Source organism: Nothoprocta perdicaria, unplaced genomic scaffold (genome assembly GCF_003342845.1).
Source record: "Nothoprocta perdicaria isolate Ctin4 unplaced genomic scaffold, notPer1 scaffold_50, whole genome shotgun sequence".
Taxonomy (NCBI): domain Eukaryota; kingdom Metazoa; phylum Chordata; class Aves; order Tinamiformes; family Tinamidae; genus Nothoprocta; species Nothoprocta perdicaria.
This window is the reverse complement of record NW_020455755.1, coordinates 4,182,394-4,203,577: the sequence shown is the minus strand read 5'-3', so window position 1 is coordinate 4,203,577 and position 21,184 is coordinate 4,182,394. Positions and strand designations below refer to the sequence as shown.

Sequence of the window (21,184 nt, the reverse complement as noted above, 5' to 3'; positions counted from 1 at the left end):
GGGGCGCCGGTAAGGCCGGGGGCGGCGGGACGACATGGCGGGGGTTGTGTGGGCCGGGCTGGGGCGCGGGGATCCCGCCCAGCGCCAGCCTGGCGGCCCCGCGTGGGCGGAGGCCCGGGGAGAAAGGCGGGGGCGGGGGGAAAACGGGGGCGAGCGGGGCCTCCCTGCTGCCCGGGAGAAAAGGAGGTATATGGGGAAAAAAAGGGAAAATAGTCAAAAAAAGGGAGGGGGTCTTTTTCTTTCCTTTTTTTTTTTTTTCATTTCTCTCTTATCTTCCCCCATGTTGGTCTTTGCAGTACCCCTGGGTCACAGGCTCAGCCCCTCCATGGGCTGCTCCTGCGGGCTCCGCTTGCTGTGGCTCCAGGCAGGGCATCTCTTTATATACATATATACACGCCTATATACACACACACACCCCAATGTATATACGTTCATCTCCCCGAGCAGGAGTCCCGCGAGCGGTTCTTTGGGGGCAGGTTGCCGTTGTGTAACGGGCCGAGGTGCGAACCTGCCGCCCGAGCCCTTGCTGCAAACTTGTCCACTGCGAAGGCGGCTTCCTCCAGTACCTCCTCCTCATCATCATCGCTGTCACCCCGCCGAACACGTCCATTAGGTGCCTCTCTCCACTGCCTCTCTCTCCCACAGGGGTTCATGTGGTTTGGTTGCAGGGTTATGTATGGAAATATGATAAAGGAGCACGATTTGGCTGGAATTGGGTATTTTATCTTAAGCTTTATTTCAAAACTAAGGAAAGGATGTTTGCTCGAATGTTGTGTGTTTGTTACTGTAGCAGGAAAATAAATGTTTACAAGAATAACGTGGGTAGTACTAAAAATATTCTTATTTCAAAATAGGATATGAATGGTGATTTTTTTTTTTTCCTATTCACTACATACCTATATTTTATCCTTTTCTTAATTTAAAGATAATCTTTTTTTTTTTTTTCCCCCTTTYTTTTTAAGAGTACCACCTCCTGTGCAGCAAGCCTGGAACATGGCTGCTAGCTGCCTACATTTAAATTTGAACCATGGATCATAATCATAGACATGGACACCCTGGGATGAATTTTCTCTCCTGCCAGGGGATAGAAGAGATCACAGCAGAGCTTTTTTTCCTCCCCTTTTCACTCTGTTTGATTTTTAAGGGCTTGTCGCCTCTGGGGAAATTTACTGGAATAATTAGCTGTGGCAGTGTAATTAAACGGGTAAATTTTCTTTGCCAGACAAAGCCCAAGTCCAGATGGGAATTTTTCTAGGATTACTTTCCGCATCCTTGTTGAATTTATCACAAGTTTTATGGTTTTAATGATACCTCAGAACACAATTGTAAGCGGTATCTTTTGTGCTAGAATGTTAGTGCTTTTTTTATTTTTTAATTTCTTTTGTTAAAGAAAGCAGGTATGTTCAGGGGATTGTGAAATGGATATTAATCCCTTGGCTCCCGGGCTACCTGTAGGAGATCATTCAGGGCACAAGTAGCGAGCGGGTGTCACTGCATCTACCGGCCTGTTTGCAATAAGCTGTTGGCTGCAACCCGGTCTCTGGTCAGCAGGTGTCCACATAACAAATGACAACTTTTGTTGGCAGACTCGGCGAGGACACAATATTGCGTTGTGCCGGTGGGGGCTGGATACTCTTTGACATGGGATTCAGGGCTGCCGGAGAGGGTTCAGACCTCAGTGGCTTCAGGATGTCCCTTGATGTGATGAGTGCTTGGGGTGCTGCTGCTGGACAAGAACTTGGAGGACAAGAGCTTGAAATGCTGTTGAGTGAGGTGAAACAGGAGCCATTCAGCCTTGGTAGGAAGGAGCAGAGCGGTGCGTGTGGCTGAGGGCAATAAAACAAGCCTGGCTGTACTTGGTGTCAGCGAAATGCACCGCGAGCAGGCAGGATACTGGCAGTTCCAGCACCCTGAACAGGTATCGCACCCCAGCGGTGCAGCCCTTCCCCTAAAGACCTTCGTATAACGTGCACTTTACTGTGAGCATTGTTTTTTTAATGGCTTTTTAATTCAAAAGGAAAAAAGACTGTTAGAAATAAATCTGTTCTATCAAATGAGCCCTAAATTCAATATTAACAAAACTCCTTAGTGTCGCAGTTCAGTTGCTTGTTCCAAATCTCCCCTTGCCAAAAGCACGTTTATAGTGAGGTTTGTTCTTTGAGAAGAACGTTCTGCTCTGCGAATAAAGCAGGTTCCCAGAACTCGCAGGCTTTGGTTTAAAAAGTCTTGCATATGCTCCAGCAGGAGGATGGTTTTCATTAATTATCTGTAAAATGGAGACTGTACTTTCCTACATGAGTAAGCAAATTAAAATCACATTTCTTTTCATCAGTTGGGGAGAGCGGTACAGGAACAATATTATTATCATTGCTACATCCTTGATGTTCCAGCTGTTGCCAAAGTCACTGATTTCACTCGTTTCTGTTGTCGTTTGTATTCTTTCCCTCGCTAGTGACTGCTGCCTCTTGCTCTGCTCTTTTAACACAATGAGTGTTGCCTGCTGCGTGTGTCCACGGTTCTGTTGCCATTTCCACGGAAGCTGCCATTTCCTCGGGTTGTCAGTCATTTTCTGCTTGTGATTCAAGCTGTGCGTCTGTCTGGGTCCCTGTCTCATTACAGTTCTCATTACGGACGAGTGCTCGGGAGAGCCTTTGGCTGGCGCTTTCCTCTACTTGCACTGCTGAATTCCAGGCACATTCGTTAATGTGTGCTCTTAATGAAGTCAACAATTAACCTCCTTAAACTGCTCACTGAACTGGTTTCTGATTGTTAAACAGTTACTGAGACTTTTCATGCTTCTAGAGAAAAGCTTTTCTATGAGCTATGCTTGTATGGCTGGTGTTAGTAGGACACGCTCAATTTGACTTTCAGCAAAATTTTCATAGGTCCTCTGAAAGCAATTTGTTTTACTTCTGCCTTCCTGCTAGCTGGTAGTAACCAGAACAGCCATTTTTAAAGAGATCCTTAAAGTTTAGTGAGGCTAACATTTTGCTTTTCTGTAGTCTGTGTAGTCCAACTCAGGATAAACTTGATATAAATCATGATTTTGACTTTGAAAAGTTGGAAGGGTTTAAAAATGCTCAAGCCAGAAGTTCTGTGTATGAAGATGTTCTCGTCTCCATTATGCAGGTCACTTGCCAAACAGGATTGGGCTTTTTAGGATTGGCAGTGGAATGTCTATGTTCAAGCAGAGGTTAAGTTTACTTTTACTGCACAGCTGTGTGTATTTTAAGCCATAGTTTTTCACTTTTAACCAAACCTAGAATATGGGATTCATTGGATTAATGGGAGGGGGAAAAAAAAGCACTTCTGATACAATTCTTTTTATTTTTGAACTCTTTGCTTTATAATCTTAAATTAAATCCTAACCTGGGACATGTGAAATTCAGTATCACGTTAATCTTACTTTTTACTGTAATTGTCAACGAATTATTTCCCTTCTCTACCTGCTTTTAATAGACAAAGTGAACTGTTTACTCACCTCTTGGGCATGTTGAAATGTTTAATGATGCTTAGGAAAGTGTTTCAGGAGGGCAAGAGCACTGTTTTGTCTAAGTATGGAGCCTTTTGCTTTGCCCTGCTCTTGCTAAGCGCCAGGCTCTCCTGCTTTCATTCATAACCTGCCTCCCAGATGACTCCATCACCTGAATTTTGGGAGGAAGGAGTCTCTTTTTCACCAGGTGAGGGGGGTCCCCTCCTGCTCCATGCTATCCTGTCTGCTTTTCGCCCTCTTTTATGTGCAAATAAGCAGGTCGTTTTTCTGCCACAAGGAATTAAATGTTCCACGCTTTCTGCCTTCAGCATCTGGGGAACAAAACGCTCTCTCAGCGAACACGTTTGTGGGATAAAATAGGTCATGAAGCTGCCACGAGCCTCTGCTTGGTGGGAGCTGCATTGCCGTTGCCTCCCGCGCGGCCGCTTCCTCCTCCGGCGGCCCCGCAGAAGCAGCGAGATTGGATGTCAGTCGATCTGTTGATTGTGCTTGGGTGCAAAGGGTGGAAGGATCCAAGTAGCGTCTCCAGGATCTTCCCTTCTCCGCATATCCCAGTTGCTTCTTTGTGCAGACAGTGGATGGTGGTTGTCCTGAGTCTCCCTGCATGGTCCCATCTTTGTGTCCCCAAGGATGGGAGGCAGGAAGGGCTCAGCTGGCCAGGAGAGAAGCTCCACTCAGGGGGTGCGCACAGGTCCAGGAGGAATCTCGGATGCTGTGAGATTCCAGCAGAGGTGGAAGGAGCGAGTTTGCTCTTCATCCTACCCTAATTCCTCAGCAAAACTAACAGTAAAAGCTGGTACTGATTAGTGGAGCAGAAATGTGTTATTTGTACAGCCTTCTGATGGATTTGGAAACTTGTGCTTAATTTTAATTTTGATGCTTTTTTTTTTTTAAAAAGAGGGTGGAGAGAAGGGGGTGGGTTAACAGCTGGATAATATCAGGATGAAGTTGTCTTGAGAACCTTTTCCAGTTGCAAGACCAGATGAGGTTTCTCTTGCTTCTAGTCACCAGCCTGCTGATACCAGATTGGAGGTATAGATATTAATTAATCTTCATGGGGCTTTGCAGACCTTCTTGTGCTTTCTAAATTTGAATCGCCGGCTTAACACCACAGCTGCCATCCCCTGCTTTTTAGCATTAGTCTTTTAGGCGCTAGTCTTCAAGCATTGCTTGAAAAGAAAAAGCAAATTTAATTAAAGGTACTTCTGATACCTGCTGCTGTTTATTGTGCTTAAATAGGAGGTGGTTTCATTTTGAGATTAATCCTGTCTCTTTGTGTTTGTGTTATTTATGGATGGTTTGCTGGGAGAATCACAGTTCACTTGGTTTGTGCTCCTGAGTGTTCTTCTGGCGAGCCAAGCTTTCTTATTCGAGTGATTAACCCTCATGTGACCCATTTCCTAACCCCTGTTTTACCACTAGTTTTGTTTCATCTTTGGAAACGTAATTGCTGATAAAAAAAAAAAAATAAATAAATAAACTGAGCTGTAGAGTTAAGTTGAAATGCTGCTAAGAGCAGTAAGATTTTCAGGCTTACAAAGGAGGCAAGGAGCCTGTTGGGTGGAGGCTGTTAGGATGAGTTAGCTCTGGCCTGTTACCCTTGTCTTCTGCCCACGGTTTTCTTCATTAAGATATTTTTGTGTTTTGGTTTCTGTTGTTAAATTAAAAAAAAACAAACTCCTTTGGCTCTCTTACATGCACAACAAGGGGAAACTTTTATAAGGAAATTACTGTTTTTAAGCTGTCTATCAGATAGATGGTAGATGACCTTATAGTGAAGACAATGTGTTAAAATATGCAATATCTTTAATCTCTTTGAAATTTTTATTTTTCTTTTCCTTTTGGCAATGGCAGTTTTATTGTTAATACCTATTTCAGTGCAACATACATTTTTTTATTATTGCTATGAATGCTGTTTCTTTATTAAGCCCCAGAAATAGGAATTTAGTACTTCTGCTATGACTCATTTCTTTGACTTGTTGATCTCTGAAATAGACTCCATTATTTTCCTTATTTGTAAATTACCCTTGCAAAAACTCACAGGACTGCTTCAGAAGTTACATTTTTTTATATCCCTTTTTGTATCAAAACCCATAAGGCTTGGAAATGTTGCTTTTTTGAGGTTGCTGCTTTCGGCCTTGAGCCAATGTGCAGGAAAATCCTCCAGAACTGTAAAGTAAGTGGCTGTTTCATCACTTTCTAGCTGACTAATGAAAGCAGCATTTCTTTGGGAGACTGACATAATAACCATTGTGCATTTCCTTTTCAATATTTATCTTTTTCAACCACATAATAATATTTATTTCCTGAGTTTGAAGTGCCTGATTGAAGAGCCTGGCATCCTTGCAACGCTTGCCTGAGTCTCCTGACAAGTACCTACAGCTGTAACTCCGCTTGAACATGGCTTTTTGTCTTGATATATGCACCTCAATACCAGAAAAAGAGACTTGGGAGGCGGCCAGTGATGCAGGTTGGCAATATCCATCCATCCTGTTGTGCCTGAGGTAGTTTCTAGGTAGATTATGGATATAACTATTGCCCAGGTATGAAGAGGTTTAGCCAGAGTGCGGAGAGGCAGATGACACTTGTTAATTATTTAAGTTAATGTAAATTATTTATTTAATTAAACCAGGAAATCTGATCTTGTTTTCTGACCTGCCACCAGCTAATAATATTCTCTTTCCTTTTTTTTTCTTATCTGTGGGGGAGAGAAAAATAAAAGTATGTTGCATTCTTGAGCTTATTTATTTACATAGAGGAGATAGTTCCAACTAGAGCTGGCAGAAGGGTAGAGAATGTGTTTTATCTCCACCGGGCCTTAAAAGAAAGGAGTAGTTTTGAGTGTGAGCACTGTGAACTGAGCCTTTAAAATGTTGTAAGAATATATATTTTGGTTTACGTGTGTGATGTGTGTAACCTGTTACATAAATAAGCAGAGAAACTTTATTTCATCTTTAGATAAATATTTATATTCATAATATATCCATATTCATATATATGGATACTATATTTCATATATATTCACTTTATTTCATAAAAATGAGTAGTGTTCCAGGCAGCAGTGTAGAAACATCCTTCTCCATGCTGGCTTGCACTCGCCATGCAGAACTGCTGCTTTCACGTCAGCTCTAGCATTAAAATCCACAGTTGCTCCCTTTTCTCTGACAAATGCTCCAAAGACGTATTACCCTTTGGAAAATGCAGCTTATAGCATTTCCTAATTGCTTCCTAAGCTGTTGAGTTACCAGGGCACGCACTTTAGAGCTGGAGATCTCTTACATAAAAATATTAACCCGAGTACTTTTGTGCACGATGTGCTTTGCAGCGCATCGACGTGCGTGGCAGGTTTTAAACCCCGTGGCAGGCGAGATGGCCGGGCCGTCCCCGCCGCGGAGATCAGGGCGCTGTGCGCGCCCCGGCTGACGCTCCGCTTTGATTAAGTGCTGTAATAAAGGCGGGATCTGCGCGATCGCTCCCCCAGGGAAATGCAGCAGAGAGCGCGGGATTCAGCACCGCTTTGGGTTTATCTTCTGATCCTTTTCCACCTCAACATGTGGCTCCCGTGCTTCTAGATGGGACGCTGGGGATTTCTAACCAGGGCTCATGTAAGAAATTTGCAGACAGTGACAAGACAGGAGGCAGCGCTCGGAGCAGCGAGGCTCGTAGCCAGCATGTTTCTTGCCAACAGCAACTCTCCCTTTCCCTCTCAGACCTGCCTTTTTCTGACACCTTTGCTGTTTTTTTGGCAGTAGCATAGCTGCTCTTTGACAAAGACAGACGTTCGGGTAAGATGCACTTTTGTCATTACCTCTTGCCTTTGCTTTCATTTCTCCTCCATCCCTCCCTCCTTCTCTGCACCGACTGTTTGCACTTGGGCACGCTGTGCGTTTGTAGCAGCCAGTAGTTACTGCTCGTAGGAAGAGGTACCTCTCCTGGCCTTTGCAGGTATGGATGAAAATTGGTGAATGGGCAAAGCAGGATCCAGGACGTGTGCCGGTGCTCCAACGTGAGCCCTTTCTGCAGGTTTGCCCAGGAAGGGCACGGCGGTGGTGGCAGGATAGGAGGGGAAGTCTGCGTCTCTGACCCGCTGCCGTCGTCTTGTTCTCCTCTGAGCTGCTTCTCTCCCTTCTGGAACAGGTTTGCAGGTTTGGGTCATTTGCAGGTTTTCTCCTTCAGGAAAAGGCTGTCTGAGGCGTTGCTCTCAGGAGAATGGGAAGAACATACAAAGAAGTTGTAACTGCTGTAGCTTGTGGGATCCAGAAGAAAACCTTATCCTTTTCCCTCCCCTTGCTCTTCTAAATCAGTAGATCAGATAGAAGATCTCTCCCTGCCTACTTCCCTCTTTCAAAATGTGTCCTTCTTCAGCTGTGCTGCCTCTGGCTTGTGTCTGTTGTGCTTCTCGTAAATGTCAATGAGAACCACACAAACCTGCTGGGAGCAGTGTCCCTGACTTAACTAAAAATTATCAGCAGATCCATATGCGTGGCCAAACATTAACCATTACAGTGCTGAATTCCCGAGATACTAGTCGTGATGTCATTTCCCATAAATTTGAGGTTAAACAGTACATTTCTAGCAACAATTTTAAATCTAGGATTAAAGTCTTTTTTTTTTTCTTTCTTTTTTTTTTTTCTCTCCCCAAAAATCACAAGTAAAACAAAAGTAAAAGACTTCCTTGGCATTTTCTCCTTGCAGAGCTGCTGGAGTGGTTGCGCTGAGACTGCCCTTTACCACTCACTGTTTGCTTTTCATTGGGGTGGAGATGGGAGGCTCTCACAGTAAACTTTCTTCTGGTCTTTCTACTCAGCAAATTAAATAGAAATTCAGGAGGGGAATTGGAAAGACTAAGTTTAATTTTTTTTTTTTTTTGACAAAGATTATTGACTCAGCATATTTCTCCAGGGAGTGTGGAGCTTTCTTCTTGTTTCTTGACTACTACAATTTCCCTTGACCCTGCACAAATCAAATAATAATAATAAAAAAAAGAGCCTAAAATTGTCTGGGTTGCTTCCCAGGTTCCACCTTGAAGGTCTGGTGGTGTGAGGGCAAGGTAGGGAGGAAAGAGGGATATTCTAAGACTCTAGCCTCAATTTTTGGAAGTGTGTATGGGAATGTACAGACTTTGACCTGTGGGCTGCATTGCAAGCTTGCTTGCACTGTGTTTTGATGAATCGAAATATTACTAGCTGTTTAAGTGGAGGAAAAAAAAGAATATTCTTATTGTTTCTACTGCTTGTCAGTGATGGCTTCTGTTTTGCATTGGACTCTGCTAGAAGTAGTTCTCAATTTTTTGTATCTGCATCTGACTGGTAATTGCAGGAATTGGGAAAGTGAAGCTGAATGTGTTTTGATTTGTGCTTTGAGGTATGCAGAGTGCATGTTCAGTGAATGGCGCAGACAGAGTTGTGTTATTGAGCCTTATTTTAGTATATAGTTCCATTTTTTTGTTGTCAAATTTGTCTTACACACTTCCTATCCCCTCCCTCCCTCAAGAGTGCACACAGCCTAGTCAATTCACTGTAATATTCTTTATTTTCAGGTGAACAATCAGAATAATGTTCAACATAAACCTGTTGGAGAACCTGAAGGTCTACATCAGCAGTCGACCTCCACTTGTGGTCTTTATGATCAGTGTGAGCACTATGGCAATTGCTTTCCTGACACTGGGTTATTTCTTTAAAATCAAGGAGATCAAGTCACCGGAAATGACAGAGGTACCGTACAAAAAGTTCCTTACTTTAACACTGGGAATTTTTATTTGAGAAACATGTTAAAGGGAATGAGTTCCTTTTTTTCTCCCCCAAAACCCTTTCGTGGCAGTGCAGCAGCATCGTATGGGATATTGTCTGCGTTAATACTTATCTCTAATTTTATGGTTCAGTTGTTTAAGTCATGATACTATTTGCTGTGCTTAGCAGGCAGTGGCTAGGCCTGAGTGCTTTAATTTTTGCAACCAACTTATCTCATTCTTGAGATAACCATGATGGTGTTTGTGCTTGCTTCATGAGCCATTTAATCGATGTTAAATGGCTTGGAACTGTGGGCTGAAAAGTAGATATTAAGGTTGCACTGCTCTAGAGAAGTCACAGCCAAAAGTTAACTTGTTAATCTGATGTAAGTCTCTGTGTTTGTTTTAAGGACTGGAATACCTTCCTCCTGAGGTTTAATGATTTGGACTTCTGTATATCTGAGAATGAAACCTTAAAGCATCTCATCAATGATACCACAACCCCGGAAAGTACAGTGACCAGCGGACAAGCGCGGTCTTCTACACAGTCTCCACAGACTCTCGAGGACTCTGGCCCCATAAACATCTCTGTTACAATCACTCTGACCCTGGACCCACTCAGACCCTTCGGTGGCTATTCTCGCAATGTCACTCATCTAAGTTCCACAATTTTTGGACACCAAATTGGGCTCTCAGGTATGCAAGACTTTTTTGGTAATTTTGAATGGTAACTTGGTAATTGAATGGTATTTGAATGGTAACTTTTGTAATTTTGAATTTGAATATAATCAAATTATTTAGGAAGAGAAATAAAAATTTGCAGCTTATTACTGGTGAGATGAAGCTTTTGCTTAGAATATGTCTGTTACCAGATTAGTTGTTGGCAAATTCCTATACAGAAGCCTTCATTTGTTTGCTTGAAAGGCTTTTCCATGTGCTCAGAATGGAAAGATCTGCCAGGATTAGGCTTTGCTGTGTAAAATGATCAGCCTAATGACAGTGGAAGATAATTTTTGATTCAACAAAATTCTGATCAGGAAGCGCTTCTACAGTAAATATTTGGACAGCTCTATCCTGATGCATTTTCAAGTGGTTAAGTCAAATATTAAACTCATTAATGTATACACGAGAAATCAAGTGACATATTGTGTAAAAGCACAGGTAATCTAAAATACAAATGCATGAACAAACTTCAGCATTGCACACAGCATCAAGATTAATTAAATACTTTTTTATTTTTCCCTAAAAGGCAGAGAATCCCATGAGGAAATTAATATCACATTCACCCTGCCGGCTGCTTGGAACTCAGACGATTGTGTTCTCCACGGTCACTGCGAGCAGGTTGTGTTCACCACCTGCATGACTGTGACGGCGGCCAGCGGCGTATTCCCTGTCACAGTGTAAGTGTGACACTTCTAAATGCTCTTTCATTGAATGATCCCTTTGGGTGAAAATTTGCAGTTTCTCATTGCTCAGGTGGCACTCTGAGGTTCCCTCTTCCTGCTTTCCTTTTCACCCCAGTAACAACCCTCTATTGACTCTCGAGACACTTGCTGTCTTCTAGCAACATCACATTTTTCTGTGGATGTTTTGAACTGTAGCCTTCCTTGCCTTTCAACAAGCTGTAATTTAAACTTCATTAGGAACAGTGGTCAATGAATATTTAAGAAAGATACCCTATAATTCAGGTTTTGCTGCCTTGTAGGCAAACCAAGACCTAAGACTCTAAGGTTCTTACCCACTTCCCTGATGAAAGATCAGCACAAGCAGGATGTTGCTTTGCTACCAACCCCCAGAAAGTGCCTTTCATGAGAGTAGCTCCCCTCTGGACTCTCTGACACTATTCAGGATACTCTGCATAGCCCCAGATTCACGTCATCGTGTGATGCTTATGAAACCAATGTATTCTCTAATTAAGCTGTGGAGTGTTGACTTACTGGAACAACATACAGTAAAATTCTGATGTTGCTATAGGAACCATATGTTTTCATGCCTGCCTTTGGTTAAAATGTTGGGTTTTTTTTTTTCCTCCTGTTTTGGAAGGTCCAAAATTGTATTTTACTCTCTTACTGAACATGGAGAATAGCAATTTGGGTGCTAATCATTTCTGTTTTTCTGCAGTCAGCCACCACATTGTGTTCCTGAAACATACAGCAATGCTACACTTTGGTACAAGATCTTCACCACAGCCAGGGACTCTAATACAAAATATGCACAAGATTATAACCCATTCTGGTGTTACAAAGGAGCAATTGGAAAAGTGTATCATGCTTTAAATCCCAAACTAACTGTTATAGTTCCAGATGTAAGTACCCACTGTGCTTTTATATGTTATGTTGAATAAATGCATAGTTCAGATTTGACAGAATATGGTCCTATCCCTGTCTCAAATAACCATATTCAGGGCTGGATCTGGGTTATTATGTAGCACAAGGGGCAGATTTATCCTTGGTGGGGGTGTTGGGTTCCGTATATCCTCCGTGTGCCTGTAAGACTTGTATTTGGAAATAATTTGACCAAAGGCACAGCCATCCTGTAGAAAGAGACCCTTAGTACAGTTGTCTAGTATGAGCAACATTTTGTGTCTTTATGTGCTGAAATTGAAGATCACTTTCATTACTATGCTAGCTTCATAAAGAGGGAAAAGCTTGATTCCTGCAGCAATTTCTGTGCTAATGTGCTAATTATTGCCTTAATAGAAAGTACCAACTATCAGTGCCGTGTCAGTAAATGGTTTTAATTCTATGTGCAGGATGATCGCTCTCTAATAAACCTGCATCTCATGCATACCAGCTACTTTCTTTTTGTGATGGTGATTACAATGTTCTGCTATGCAGTTATTAAAGGGAGACCAAGCAAACTTAGGCAAAGCAATACAGACTTCTGCTCTGAAAAAGTAAGTATGAGTAATAAAAACCACTGTCTGATAAGAAAACATAGAAAACCTTCTTTTTACACAGTTCGTACAGGCTGCTTGTTCTGATCGTGAGGTGTAGGTTTTTTTCCCTTGAAGATACACAGGTACTTAATTGTAAATAAGACATAGGGGTGCTATAAAGCACCTATATGTGCTTTGTAGAGCCTTAGACTTGGGCTGCTTTAAGTCTCACAAGAGACTTAAAACTTTGAATAAAACATGACATTTCTAAAGGTTGTTATCAAAATTAAGCAAAATCAATGATGAAACTGTTGAAATATATGTTGAAACATACTGAGTAACTGTTGTTATATAACTGTTGTTATTCAGTACTACATTGGAGGCCTGTATTTTTCTTGAAGAGTTAAATATAAATATATTTAGTTGTAAATGAGGCTAAAGTTAACTTTATAGTACTAAAATTATGATGTTGGTATCGTAACAATATTTTATAGCTTTTTTCAAAAAAAAAAAAAGTAGATATACTTATTAGATTAATCATGATAAATACAAAACACCTTCAGATTGGCTTTAATTTCCTTTCCAAGTCAGACTTTTCAAGGTTCTTCGAAAAGGCAAGGGCAGAAATGTGACCTGCATGGAGATAAGGAATATCACTGTTACAGGGTTACAAATTTGACTTAATTAAATCTTTTGGTTTTCTTTTGTTTAGGTGGCTTTGTCTGAAGCATAATCCATCCTCTCCTTTTACTGAGAATGACTGAGAACCGTAATCATTGCCTGCTGAACCCAGAATGGGTCTTAACACTCTGTGAATACATTATCTTGCAATGTTGGTTTATTCCAACCAAAGACATTTCAAGTGCCTGTAATTGATTTGTACATATTTATAAAAGTATATTCAGAATAGGTCAGACGATGCACTTGTTCCGCATTGTAGTGCGGCCGGAAACTTCAGTCTTTTCCTGTGGACATAGCCGAATGTTTGTGTAGATATGTTTAGTGATATGGCTACATATAGTCAGAGCAAGATATTTTTGTCTAGCTGCATCTGGACAGGTTAAGATGCCTTTGCAAATGTCTCAAACAAACCAACAAATATATGTTTTGTTTTGGGTTTTTTTTTTTTGCCCAATGATATGTACAGTGTGTTTGAACCAGTATGCACCTTTGATATAATACTGCATTTCCAAAGCCACCAATCTACGACATGAATTAAATGTGTATTTGTGTGGCCTAATATCTTTTTCCAGTTGCTCCTTGCTTGCAAGAAAAAATATCAACATTTCTAGATTTTCTTCTTTTGAAAAGAGAAAAACATATTCACATTTTAATAGTGCTGTATTTAGGACAAACTTGTGCTTTTATTCATAGAAATTCATAGAAATTAAGAAGTAAAATCCCATTTTAAAATCTTTCTTACTGGAAAGTGCTAAGTTTGAATTTTTTTTCTTTTTTTTTCCCATTGGCTTGCTGAATACCAGGGAATCAGTCAGTGTAGAGGTTATCTGGAAAGCTTTCCTTTGCCCTCCATCTACAGCCTTCTTCAAGTATGGAACTTGCATCTTTGCTGCAGAGTAGTTTTCTATAACCTTTCTTTTTCTAGAAGGTGAACCTTAATAAAAAAGATGCATTGTATTAACATTTTGTTAGGGCTCTGCACAGCCTCGGGCAAGCACAAATAATAAGAGGAAAAGGAATCCCATAGTCTGTAATGGAGCTTCAATTTGAGACCCTCCATCTCTGAAAGGCAGCTGAAAATGACACTTTTATTAGCTTTGTCCAATTTCTATTTAATGCTGTTCATTGAGGGGAGAATGACAAGGAGAGAGCTAGGGCTGTTGTGATTCCGGTCAAAGAAACTGTACAGTAAAATCCATATGTTTTCTGAGTCCGTTCTTAAATCAGAGGAGTTATAATGTGCATTTCTCCCTCTTCCATTCCAGCTTTAGCTGTTTCTTTCTAGCTTTTTATTTAGTAAGCTCCTTGTTTTCATGAGTCAGGGTTTTCCTGCTGAGATTTCCACCACTGCTTTTAAAATCTCACTGATTGCCTTAGTTTACCTTTCATCTCGTCTTGCAGCTATCCTGTCAGGTAGTATAACTGCAGGTCTGTAAACATGTGCATATTTTTTTTTTTCTTCTTCTTTGATAAGTTTTGCCCTAAGTATGAAGACAAAACAATAAATCCAAGTTAAATCCTGCAGACAGTTTTGCTGGCTTAAGATACTTAGTTTATTACCTGTAGACACTGTTGTGAATGGTACCCCACTGATCTGCCAGCTGGTATGTATAGGACTTTGGTAAGTTCTTAAATCTTCAGAGCATTCAAAGCAAAATAGTCACACTTTTCTTCAAAACATATTTCCATTATAGCTTTTCAGTTCCTTGTGTGGTGTTAAGTAATGTGAGTTTTTCTCCAGGGAAGTTAAGGTAAAGCTTTAGAGATGGCTTGGTTTGAAGTCTGGGAATAAAAGGAGGCTTCTGTTTTCCTCCCAGTGATGCTACGACTAGCACTGCCTCCCTGAAATGAACCAGTAAAGTGAAAATAGGCAGACAGCTTCTCATGGACAATTATTGGGGCTGTTCCCAACTTATGCATACCCAGCCTTCTGTGTTAGTGTTCATGTCCAGAGTTACCTAAGAGGGTGGCTTGGTTGGGGACCAAAAATAGGGAGGGGAAACTGAGTGGTGTGCTGCGACAGAGTGGGGTTGTCCTGCAGATCCTGGAAATAACTCAGAATTACCCAAGTTAACAAGAATTCTTAAAAAAAAAAAAAAAAAAAAAAAAAACTCAAGTCTTCTGTGTTCCAGCAAACTAAAATCCAACTCCAAAAATTCTCACTACAACATGGTGGGGAAAACAGGTTTGTGGGTTTTGTTGTTGTTTGGATTTCTTTTCTGTTTTTAATCTGGCTTTGCCATTGGATAATTAGAAGGGTCTGCTTTGCAGTATCACCCACTCTATTGAAATACCCAAAGATGCTAAAGTTGTGATCCGCAAATGCAAAGGGGAGAACATTAAGGAGATGTGTTTTTTTTGGCCTTAGCTCATCATCCCTTTGCCCCCATGTATTGCAGCAAGGAGATAAGGGTGCCCATTGTGTTGAAATGCTGTGGTACTGAGGAACTTTGGATTGTACTTAAGCGTAATGTACAAAAGTTAAATGCAGCCAAACAGAAGAGTAAAAACTTAAAAGTTCGGATCATATTGATCTTTCCTTTTTTGTTTTCTTTTTCTTTTTAACTATGACTTGAATCAGTTTTGATTCTATTTGTACGTGTTTCCTTGTTCTTAGAAAGCTGCCATTTTCTGTTGCATTTTTCTTTGGCATTACATAGAGAATCTGAGCCTTGTTTTCAACCCTCTGCAGATGATTGTAGGGTTAAGATGGCTTTGTTTTGTTCTTACATTTCACTTGTCTTGTTGCATGATGGTTAATAGCTGATTTGGAAATGACATTTCTCTCCTAGATTATTTTTGTGTTTGTTAAGATGTGCATATTGCTTTGCAGAATAAAAACAATGAAGTTTATTCTGTTGTCTCTATTTTACTCACCAGTTGCTATGGAAGTTTCATAAATCATCTAAGCTGCATGCACCAAGAGAAGAAAATACTTTTGAAAGTGCACAGTAGACTGGAATTTCAAACCTTGTGTTATACTTGCATTCCTGTAAGCATCTTACATAGATTTCTTTCTTCTGTGTATTGTGTAGTAGGGTACATAGCCCATGCCCATCATGATAAATGCAGGATTTGTGATGCGGAATGGTGTTTTGTGCTGTTTTTTTTTCTTGATATTTTTTGTCTCCCTGTTCACTCACTGATAGGTAAAGCCAGCTTTTATCAATTCCATGAGGAGCTGTATCCTTAATATCAGCTGGAGCACCAAGAAATGTATGGCAGACGGGAGTTGAAACAGCTCGGTTGACATTTCTGAAACTAGTGTCTTTTGTTAACTATCAAATGAGCTTTTGTTCCTTTCACCTGTATATGCATTTCTCTTCCTGGAATCCCAACAATTTCAGCCAAATCTTCTCTGTCCTCAGAGTTGTCAATATTTTGTAGGATGGGCAGCAGAACCACCAAGCAGGTTAACTTCTTGCAACAGAGGAGAACTTCTGAGAGGGTAGGACTTGTGTAACGACATAAGTAACCTCCTGTGATTGCTGTTTTCAGGTCGCATGCCTTGGGCAAGGGTAAGAGACTGGTCACTTTTCCTTGATGATTATCATGCTTTCCACAGCCTCTTTGCTACAGGCACTATATAATGAGCTGAACAGAGACCAGATCCTGAGTATTTCAAAATACCAGCAGGCGACTTGAGATTATTGAAGGACATGGATAGCAGTTGAAACCAAGATACTGGAACTTGATAAATTCCAGCTCCAGTTACTCTGCAGCTGGAACAGGCAGCACCTCTGTGTTTGCAGTAAGACTGAGTAAGGAAAACCTACTTTGTATTGCTCTTGGAAGCTTACTGAATGTTAGGCACTGAATTTGTGTGACAAGTACAAGAAGTATGTGCTTCTCTGAGGAGCATGGTTCAAAGCATTCACATAGTGCTCTGACTTATTCTGGATGTATCCAAATGGTGGCCATTCAAATCTGGTGACAAATGGCAGCATTGTTTAAAAGCAAATCTGTGAGGTGGTTTCATAGTTTTTGGTGAGAAAAGGAACTCTGAGAACTAGTAGGAAAAAAAAGTGATCAATTTTAACAGCATAGCTTTGACAAATCCCCTTGGAATGGCTGTAAGAAAGCTGGCTAGTTAGGAAATACCTGCCCCAAACTGGCATTACTGCCCATTATTTTAGCAAAGCAGTCGTCATCTTTGGCCTCTGTTGAATTCAGTGCCCAAACTGGCAATGGGGAAGCAAAAAGGGAGCAGGACTTGCGGTCACCTGTTTTCTGTTAAACAAGCTCCCTTTCATAACTTAAGCAGCCACTGTTTGGCAAACACACAGGTTTGTTCAATGAGTTATATGAAAGGGCAGTTTCCTTGAAGATCCTGTTTTTTAGCTCTTTCTTCATGGAGTTACACCTGAGAAAGCTCATAGGAGCATGTAAGGTGAGCTACTATTTATTCTAAAGTAAACATGAGCAACCTGCTGTCCAGAACATTTCACAATCATTACACCTGGTGAAATATATATATACTTCTATACACAACTTCTGCATATAGAAGATGCTAGTGTAGCTCAGTGTCATAGTTTTAAAGGTTATTTCAAGGCTCCTTTCAGACCCCTAATAGCAAGAGCCACTTAAAGGGAGTGTTTTCTGCAGGTACTATAGAAGGAAAAAAGGCTGTTTGCTTGATTGTTATAGATCATTTCCAGGTGTTCAAAGGTTGAAAGGGTGGGCTGAGCAGAAGGGATTCATTTGATAACATGGTAATCAGATGGTTGCTCCTAATGCTGATGTTTGATAACAAACTAAAATAAGCACAATGAAAAATTATGTAAAGCTTGCTCATCTGGAAAAAAAAATGTCAACACTGTGTTTGCAATCAGATTATATCTCACGTTAGCAGGCTGCTACAGACTGGGATGAGAGGTACCATCTGCCATCAGCAGTGGCATTTCTTTAATCGCATGTTTCGTGCCAAATATTTCAATATTGCTTGAAAGTATTGCTGAAAATGAGGGACCACATCTGTCTTCCTACAGCAATGCTTCTATTTTTTTTCTGCACACAAATATCTTTAGCCTTCTTCTTATAATATAGAATTTCAAAGGAAAGTTGTCCTGAGAAGTTTATGTGAACAATTAAGCTGGTTATTAGTCTTTAGCTGGTAGCTTCTGCCAGCCTTTCGGATGCAGCCTGGATATTGCCCTCGATTCATCTGCTAACCCTCTGGCAGAAAGCAGCTGAGCTAAGTGAGCAGCAGAAATGCTGAGAACCGAGTGCAACTTCACTGGGGCTGAATCGTCCTTGAGCACTGGTAAGAAAGCAGCGTCCCTCGGGGTCAGCGTGTGCCCTTGGTCTCTAGGGACCTGGGTTCCTCACTCTGTCTTGCTGGGCAATTTTGGCAACTTCCTTGTGTTTCCGTGCCCTTTATAAAGGAGGTTGTTATAGCAGTATGAAGTTCTGTGACCTTTACTGATGGAAATTACTTACCCTAGGCTATAACATCCATCTGACCAACCATACTGCTCTGCTCCTGGGAGGCTATTGCAAAGCCTGTAGGACTTCACAGCAGGGCTAAACTCTGTGTCTTTCAAAGATGTTTCTCTAGCATAAGGAAGTCTCTGCTTAAGCCCTTGCTTTTTATTTTACCTTTGTTAGGTCCTTCAAATGCAATTCTTGATTCTTGCACGTTGATGCAAATAAATAGTAAAGGGTTTCATCTGTAGCCACAAAGAAAGTGTAGGGCGATCCATGAACCAGCTTTTTCACAGCTCTCATTAAGGCTTGTGATCAAAATATTTCACCATATACTGCAGTCATTAACGTTTATCCCTTTAAAGGAACCTTTCAGGGAATGACCTGCAGTAAGAGGGAGAGGAAAATGGCAATATCTTTTCCAGCCACTTAGGAGATGTCACACAATGGAGAGATAGCTGAAACATCTACAAGAAGCTCATTTGAATGAGGTATGTTCCCGAGAGCAACATGAGATAGGAGTTGAGAAGGAGACCTGGGAAATACAAGTGGTCAGAGGGAGGTAACCGGGCCAGACACATGGTGGGACCTGGGCAGACCTTAGCAGGGACAGACCCGATTTTGGGCAGCTCTGCCCTCGCTCTGCTGCTTGCTTCTCAGCACCACTAGATGGTGGCAGGAGCCCGGCCTCCGAGCTGCTTTGGAGGGCAGGAATGCGGAGCAGCAAATGCAGGTCTTCAATCCTGGTATTCCCAAGCACTGTTAGTTAATGTGCTCCCTTGGATGTGGTGAGTGGTCAGATTTTATGCTAGATGTGTGTACTGTGCTCATTTCCAGCAGGGAAGATGGGGAATTTTTGGCGAGTTTGACTTAATCTGCCTCCTGTTGAGGCCCAGGAGTGCCTGACCTGAGAAGGGCTGCTAGTGGGAAAAGGTAACAGCAAGAGATTTACAGCAAATAAATTGCAATTTATTGGATCTCTCCCATTCCAGATGGGAACACCGACTAAGCAGAAGCCAGCTGAAGCATTTAAACAAGCCTGTGTTATCGATGGAGCTTGCAGAGGTATTTCCCCTTCTCCCTGGAGATGGGCATAAATTTCAGCTCTCAGATTTGGCACTAGTGGTGGCCAACAAGCACCAGGTCCTTCTCAATCCAGAGCTAATGCTCACCATGATGTCAGGGGGAGAGAGATGGTGTTTCCAGAAGGATGACTCAGACCCCTACACGCAGCAGGAGATTAATATCTTGTCCAGGGCCCAGCCCGTGCTGCCTAACATTGCCCAGAGGCACCACACTGTAGTTTGAAGGATTTGAGCCTTCCCTCTGCCTCCTGTTTTAAAGAAACTAAAAGTCCCTCTGTTCCCTGGCTGTGGTGGCTCCGCTGCTCTTCCCCTCTTCCGGCTCAGGTTTCGATCTTGCTTTAAGGACAGAAGCCACGTACAAAGTTCCCGCTGGTTCTGAGCAGGAGAACAGAGTAAGGGAGGCGAGTTCCTGGCAAATGGCGCATTTCTCCGTGCTCTGGGAGCGCAGCCCGTTTGTAATTATTTATGATGCTTCCTCGTGCGTGAATAAAATGGTTTGTAGGAGAAAAGGAAGCCTTGGTCGTAGGAGGTTGCTCAGCAGTCTCTGCCCCTGGTGTGCCAGCTCACATGAGGGTGCTGTGCAAGCAGGGACGTAGGCTAGAAAAATATTATTTTGTTTTATTTTTCAGTAGAGAAACTCTCTGTCCACCAAATGCTTGTCCAGACATGACAGTACATGCATCAACTAAACAAGTGCCTGCAGTGCTGAGGGGAGCTTTTACCCTGCCACACACAAGGGCTCTAATCCTCCCAGAGCCAAGGCACAGCTGGAGCGAGCTCAGAGCCCAGTGTCAATTAGAGCAGCTTGGAAGCTGCTGGGTTGGAGCTGAGAGAGGAAAAGAGCCCTCCGGCATCCAGGGCTGGATAGAGCCCAGCGCTGCCTGGGAGAGCAGGATACACAGGGATAGAAAGCAGCCCCTTGGAGCAGTCACCCAGCAGAGGTCAAAATCCCCCAAATCTGTTCAAATCCAGGATCTGAGCAGAGCCAGGACTGCTGAGAAATGAAGGACGAAATACAGAGTTTGAATAAGGGAATCTCGGGGCAATGTGGTACCAGCTGCTGCCGTGTTGAGGTTTCCAGGTGAGCCATTTGTGGCCCTCTGGCAACAGATAGATCAATGGGAGCTGAAGTTCCTAGTTGGACACTAAATATGCCCAGGCTGCTCTGCCTTGCTATGAGTCCTCTGTTATGATGGGATGGGATGTGGAGACGCTCTGCGGGAGCAGTAGCACCCTGTACAGGTGGTGGCTACAGCCATTCCCAGCCATCTGCTGCAGGGACCGCGGCTAAACCGCCACAATCCTTAAGTCCCCAGAGCCCATCTGGTTCTGCGCAGATCTGGCTGCCATGAGACTATCTTAAGTGCATCGTATTAGAGCTGAGTCGTCCTAATTCAGGTGTGGAAAGTATTATTAGCCTTTGGGAGCCCCCTTTTCCATATGCCTGCAGAAATGAGACGCGTTTGTGCCTTCGGGTTCCTCTAAACTGCTGCGCTTAGGGAAGCACCGCTTGCACCGAGGGCATCATCTCAGCAGAGGGTTTCCAAAAGCCAGTGCCAGCCTTGCCTTTCTTGGAGCTGGCCTGCGTGCGGGTGAGGGGCCTGGGGACAGGGGCTGCAGCTGCTGCGGGCGCTCTCCATGCTCATCCCGTGACATCGGGATGCCGGGAAGCTTGTGGCACTTGCTGGAAGCACAAAGTGCCTGCCAAATTTCCTGGGAGCAGCTCGTAAATGTTTCTATTGCTGGGAGCATGATGTCGCCAAGAGTGTCGTAGCTGCCTGGCTTGGTGATACCTGTCCCTATGCGTAAGGGCGCCGCTAACTGCAAAACCAGATGGTACCTTGCTGTGAAAATCATTTCTTTTGCAAAGCGTTTATCCAGGCTGCACGCTCTGC

General features: G+C 42.4%; 1 protein-coding gene across 1 annotated transcript; it reads left to right on the top strand.

The window, feature by feature from the left end:
- Positions 1-9,032: 9,032 nt before the first annotated feature.
- TMEM248 (transmembrane protein 248) lies at positions 9,033-15,446 on the top strand. The gene is made up of 6 exons (XM_026047798.1): positions 9,033-9,207; positions 9,632-9,917; positions 10,471-10,621; positions 11,343-11,526; positions 11,974-12,117; positions 12,812-15,446. The coding sequence occupies exons 1-6, from the start codon at positions 9,049-9,051 to the stop codon at positions 12,830-12,832; spliced, it is 945 nt and encodes a 314-aa protein (XP_025903583.1). The 5' UTR covers positions 9,033-9,048; the 3' UTR covers positions 12,833-15,446.
- Positions 15,447-21,184: the final 5,738 nt, after the last annotated feature.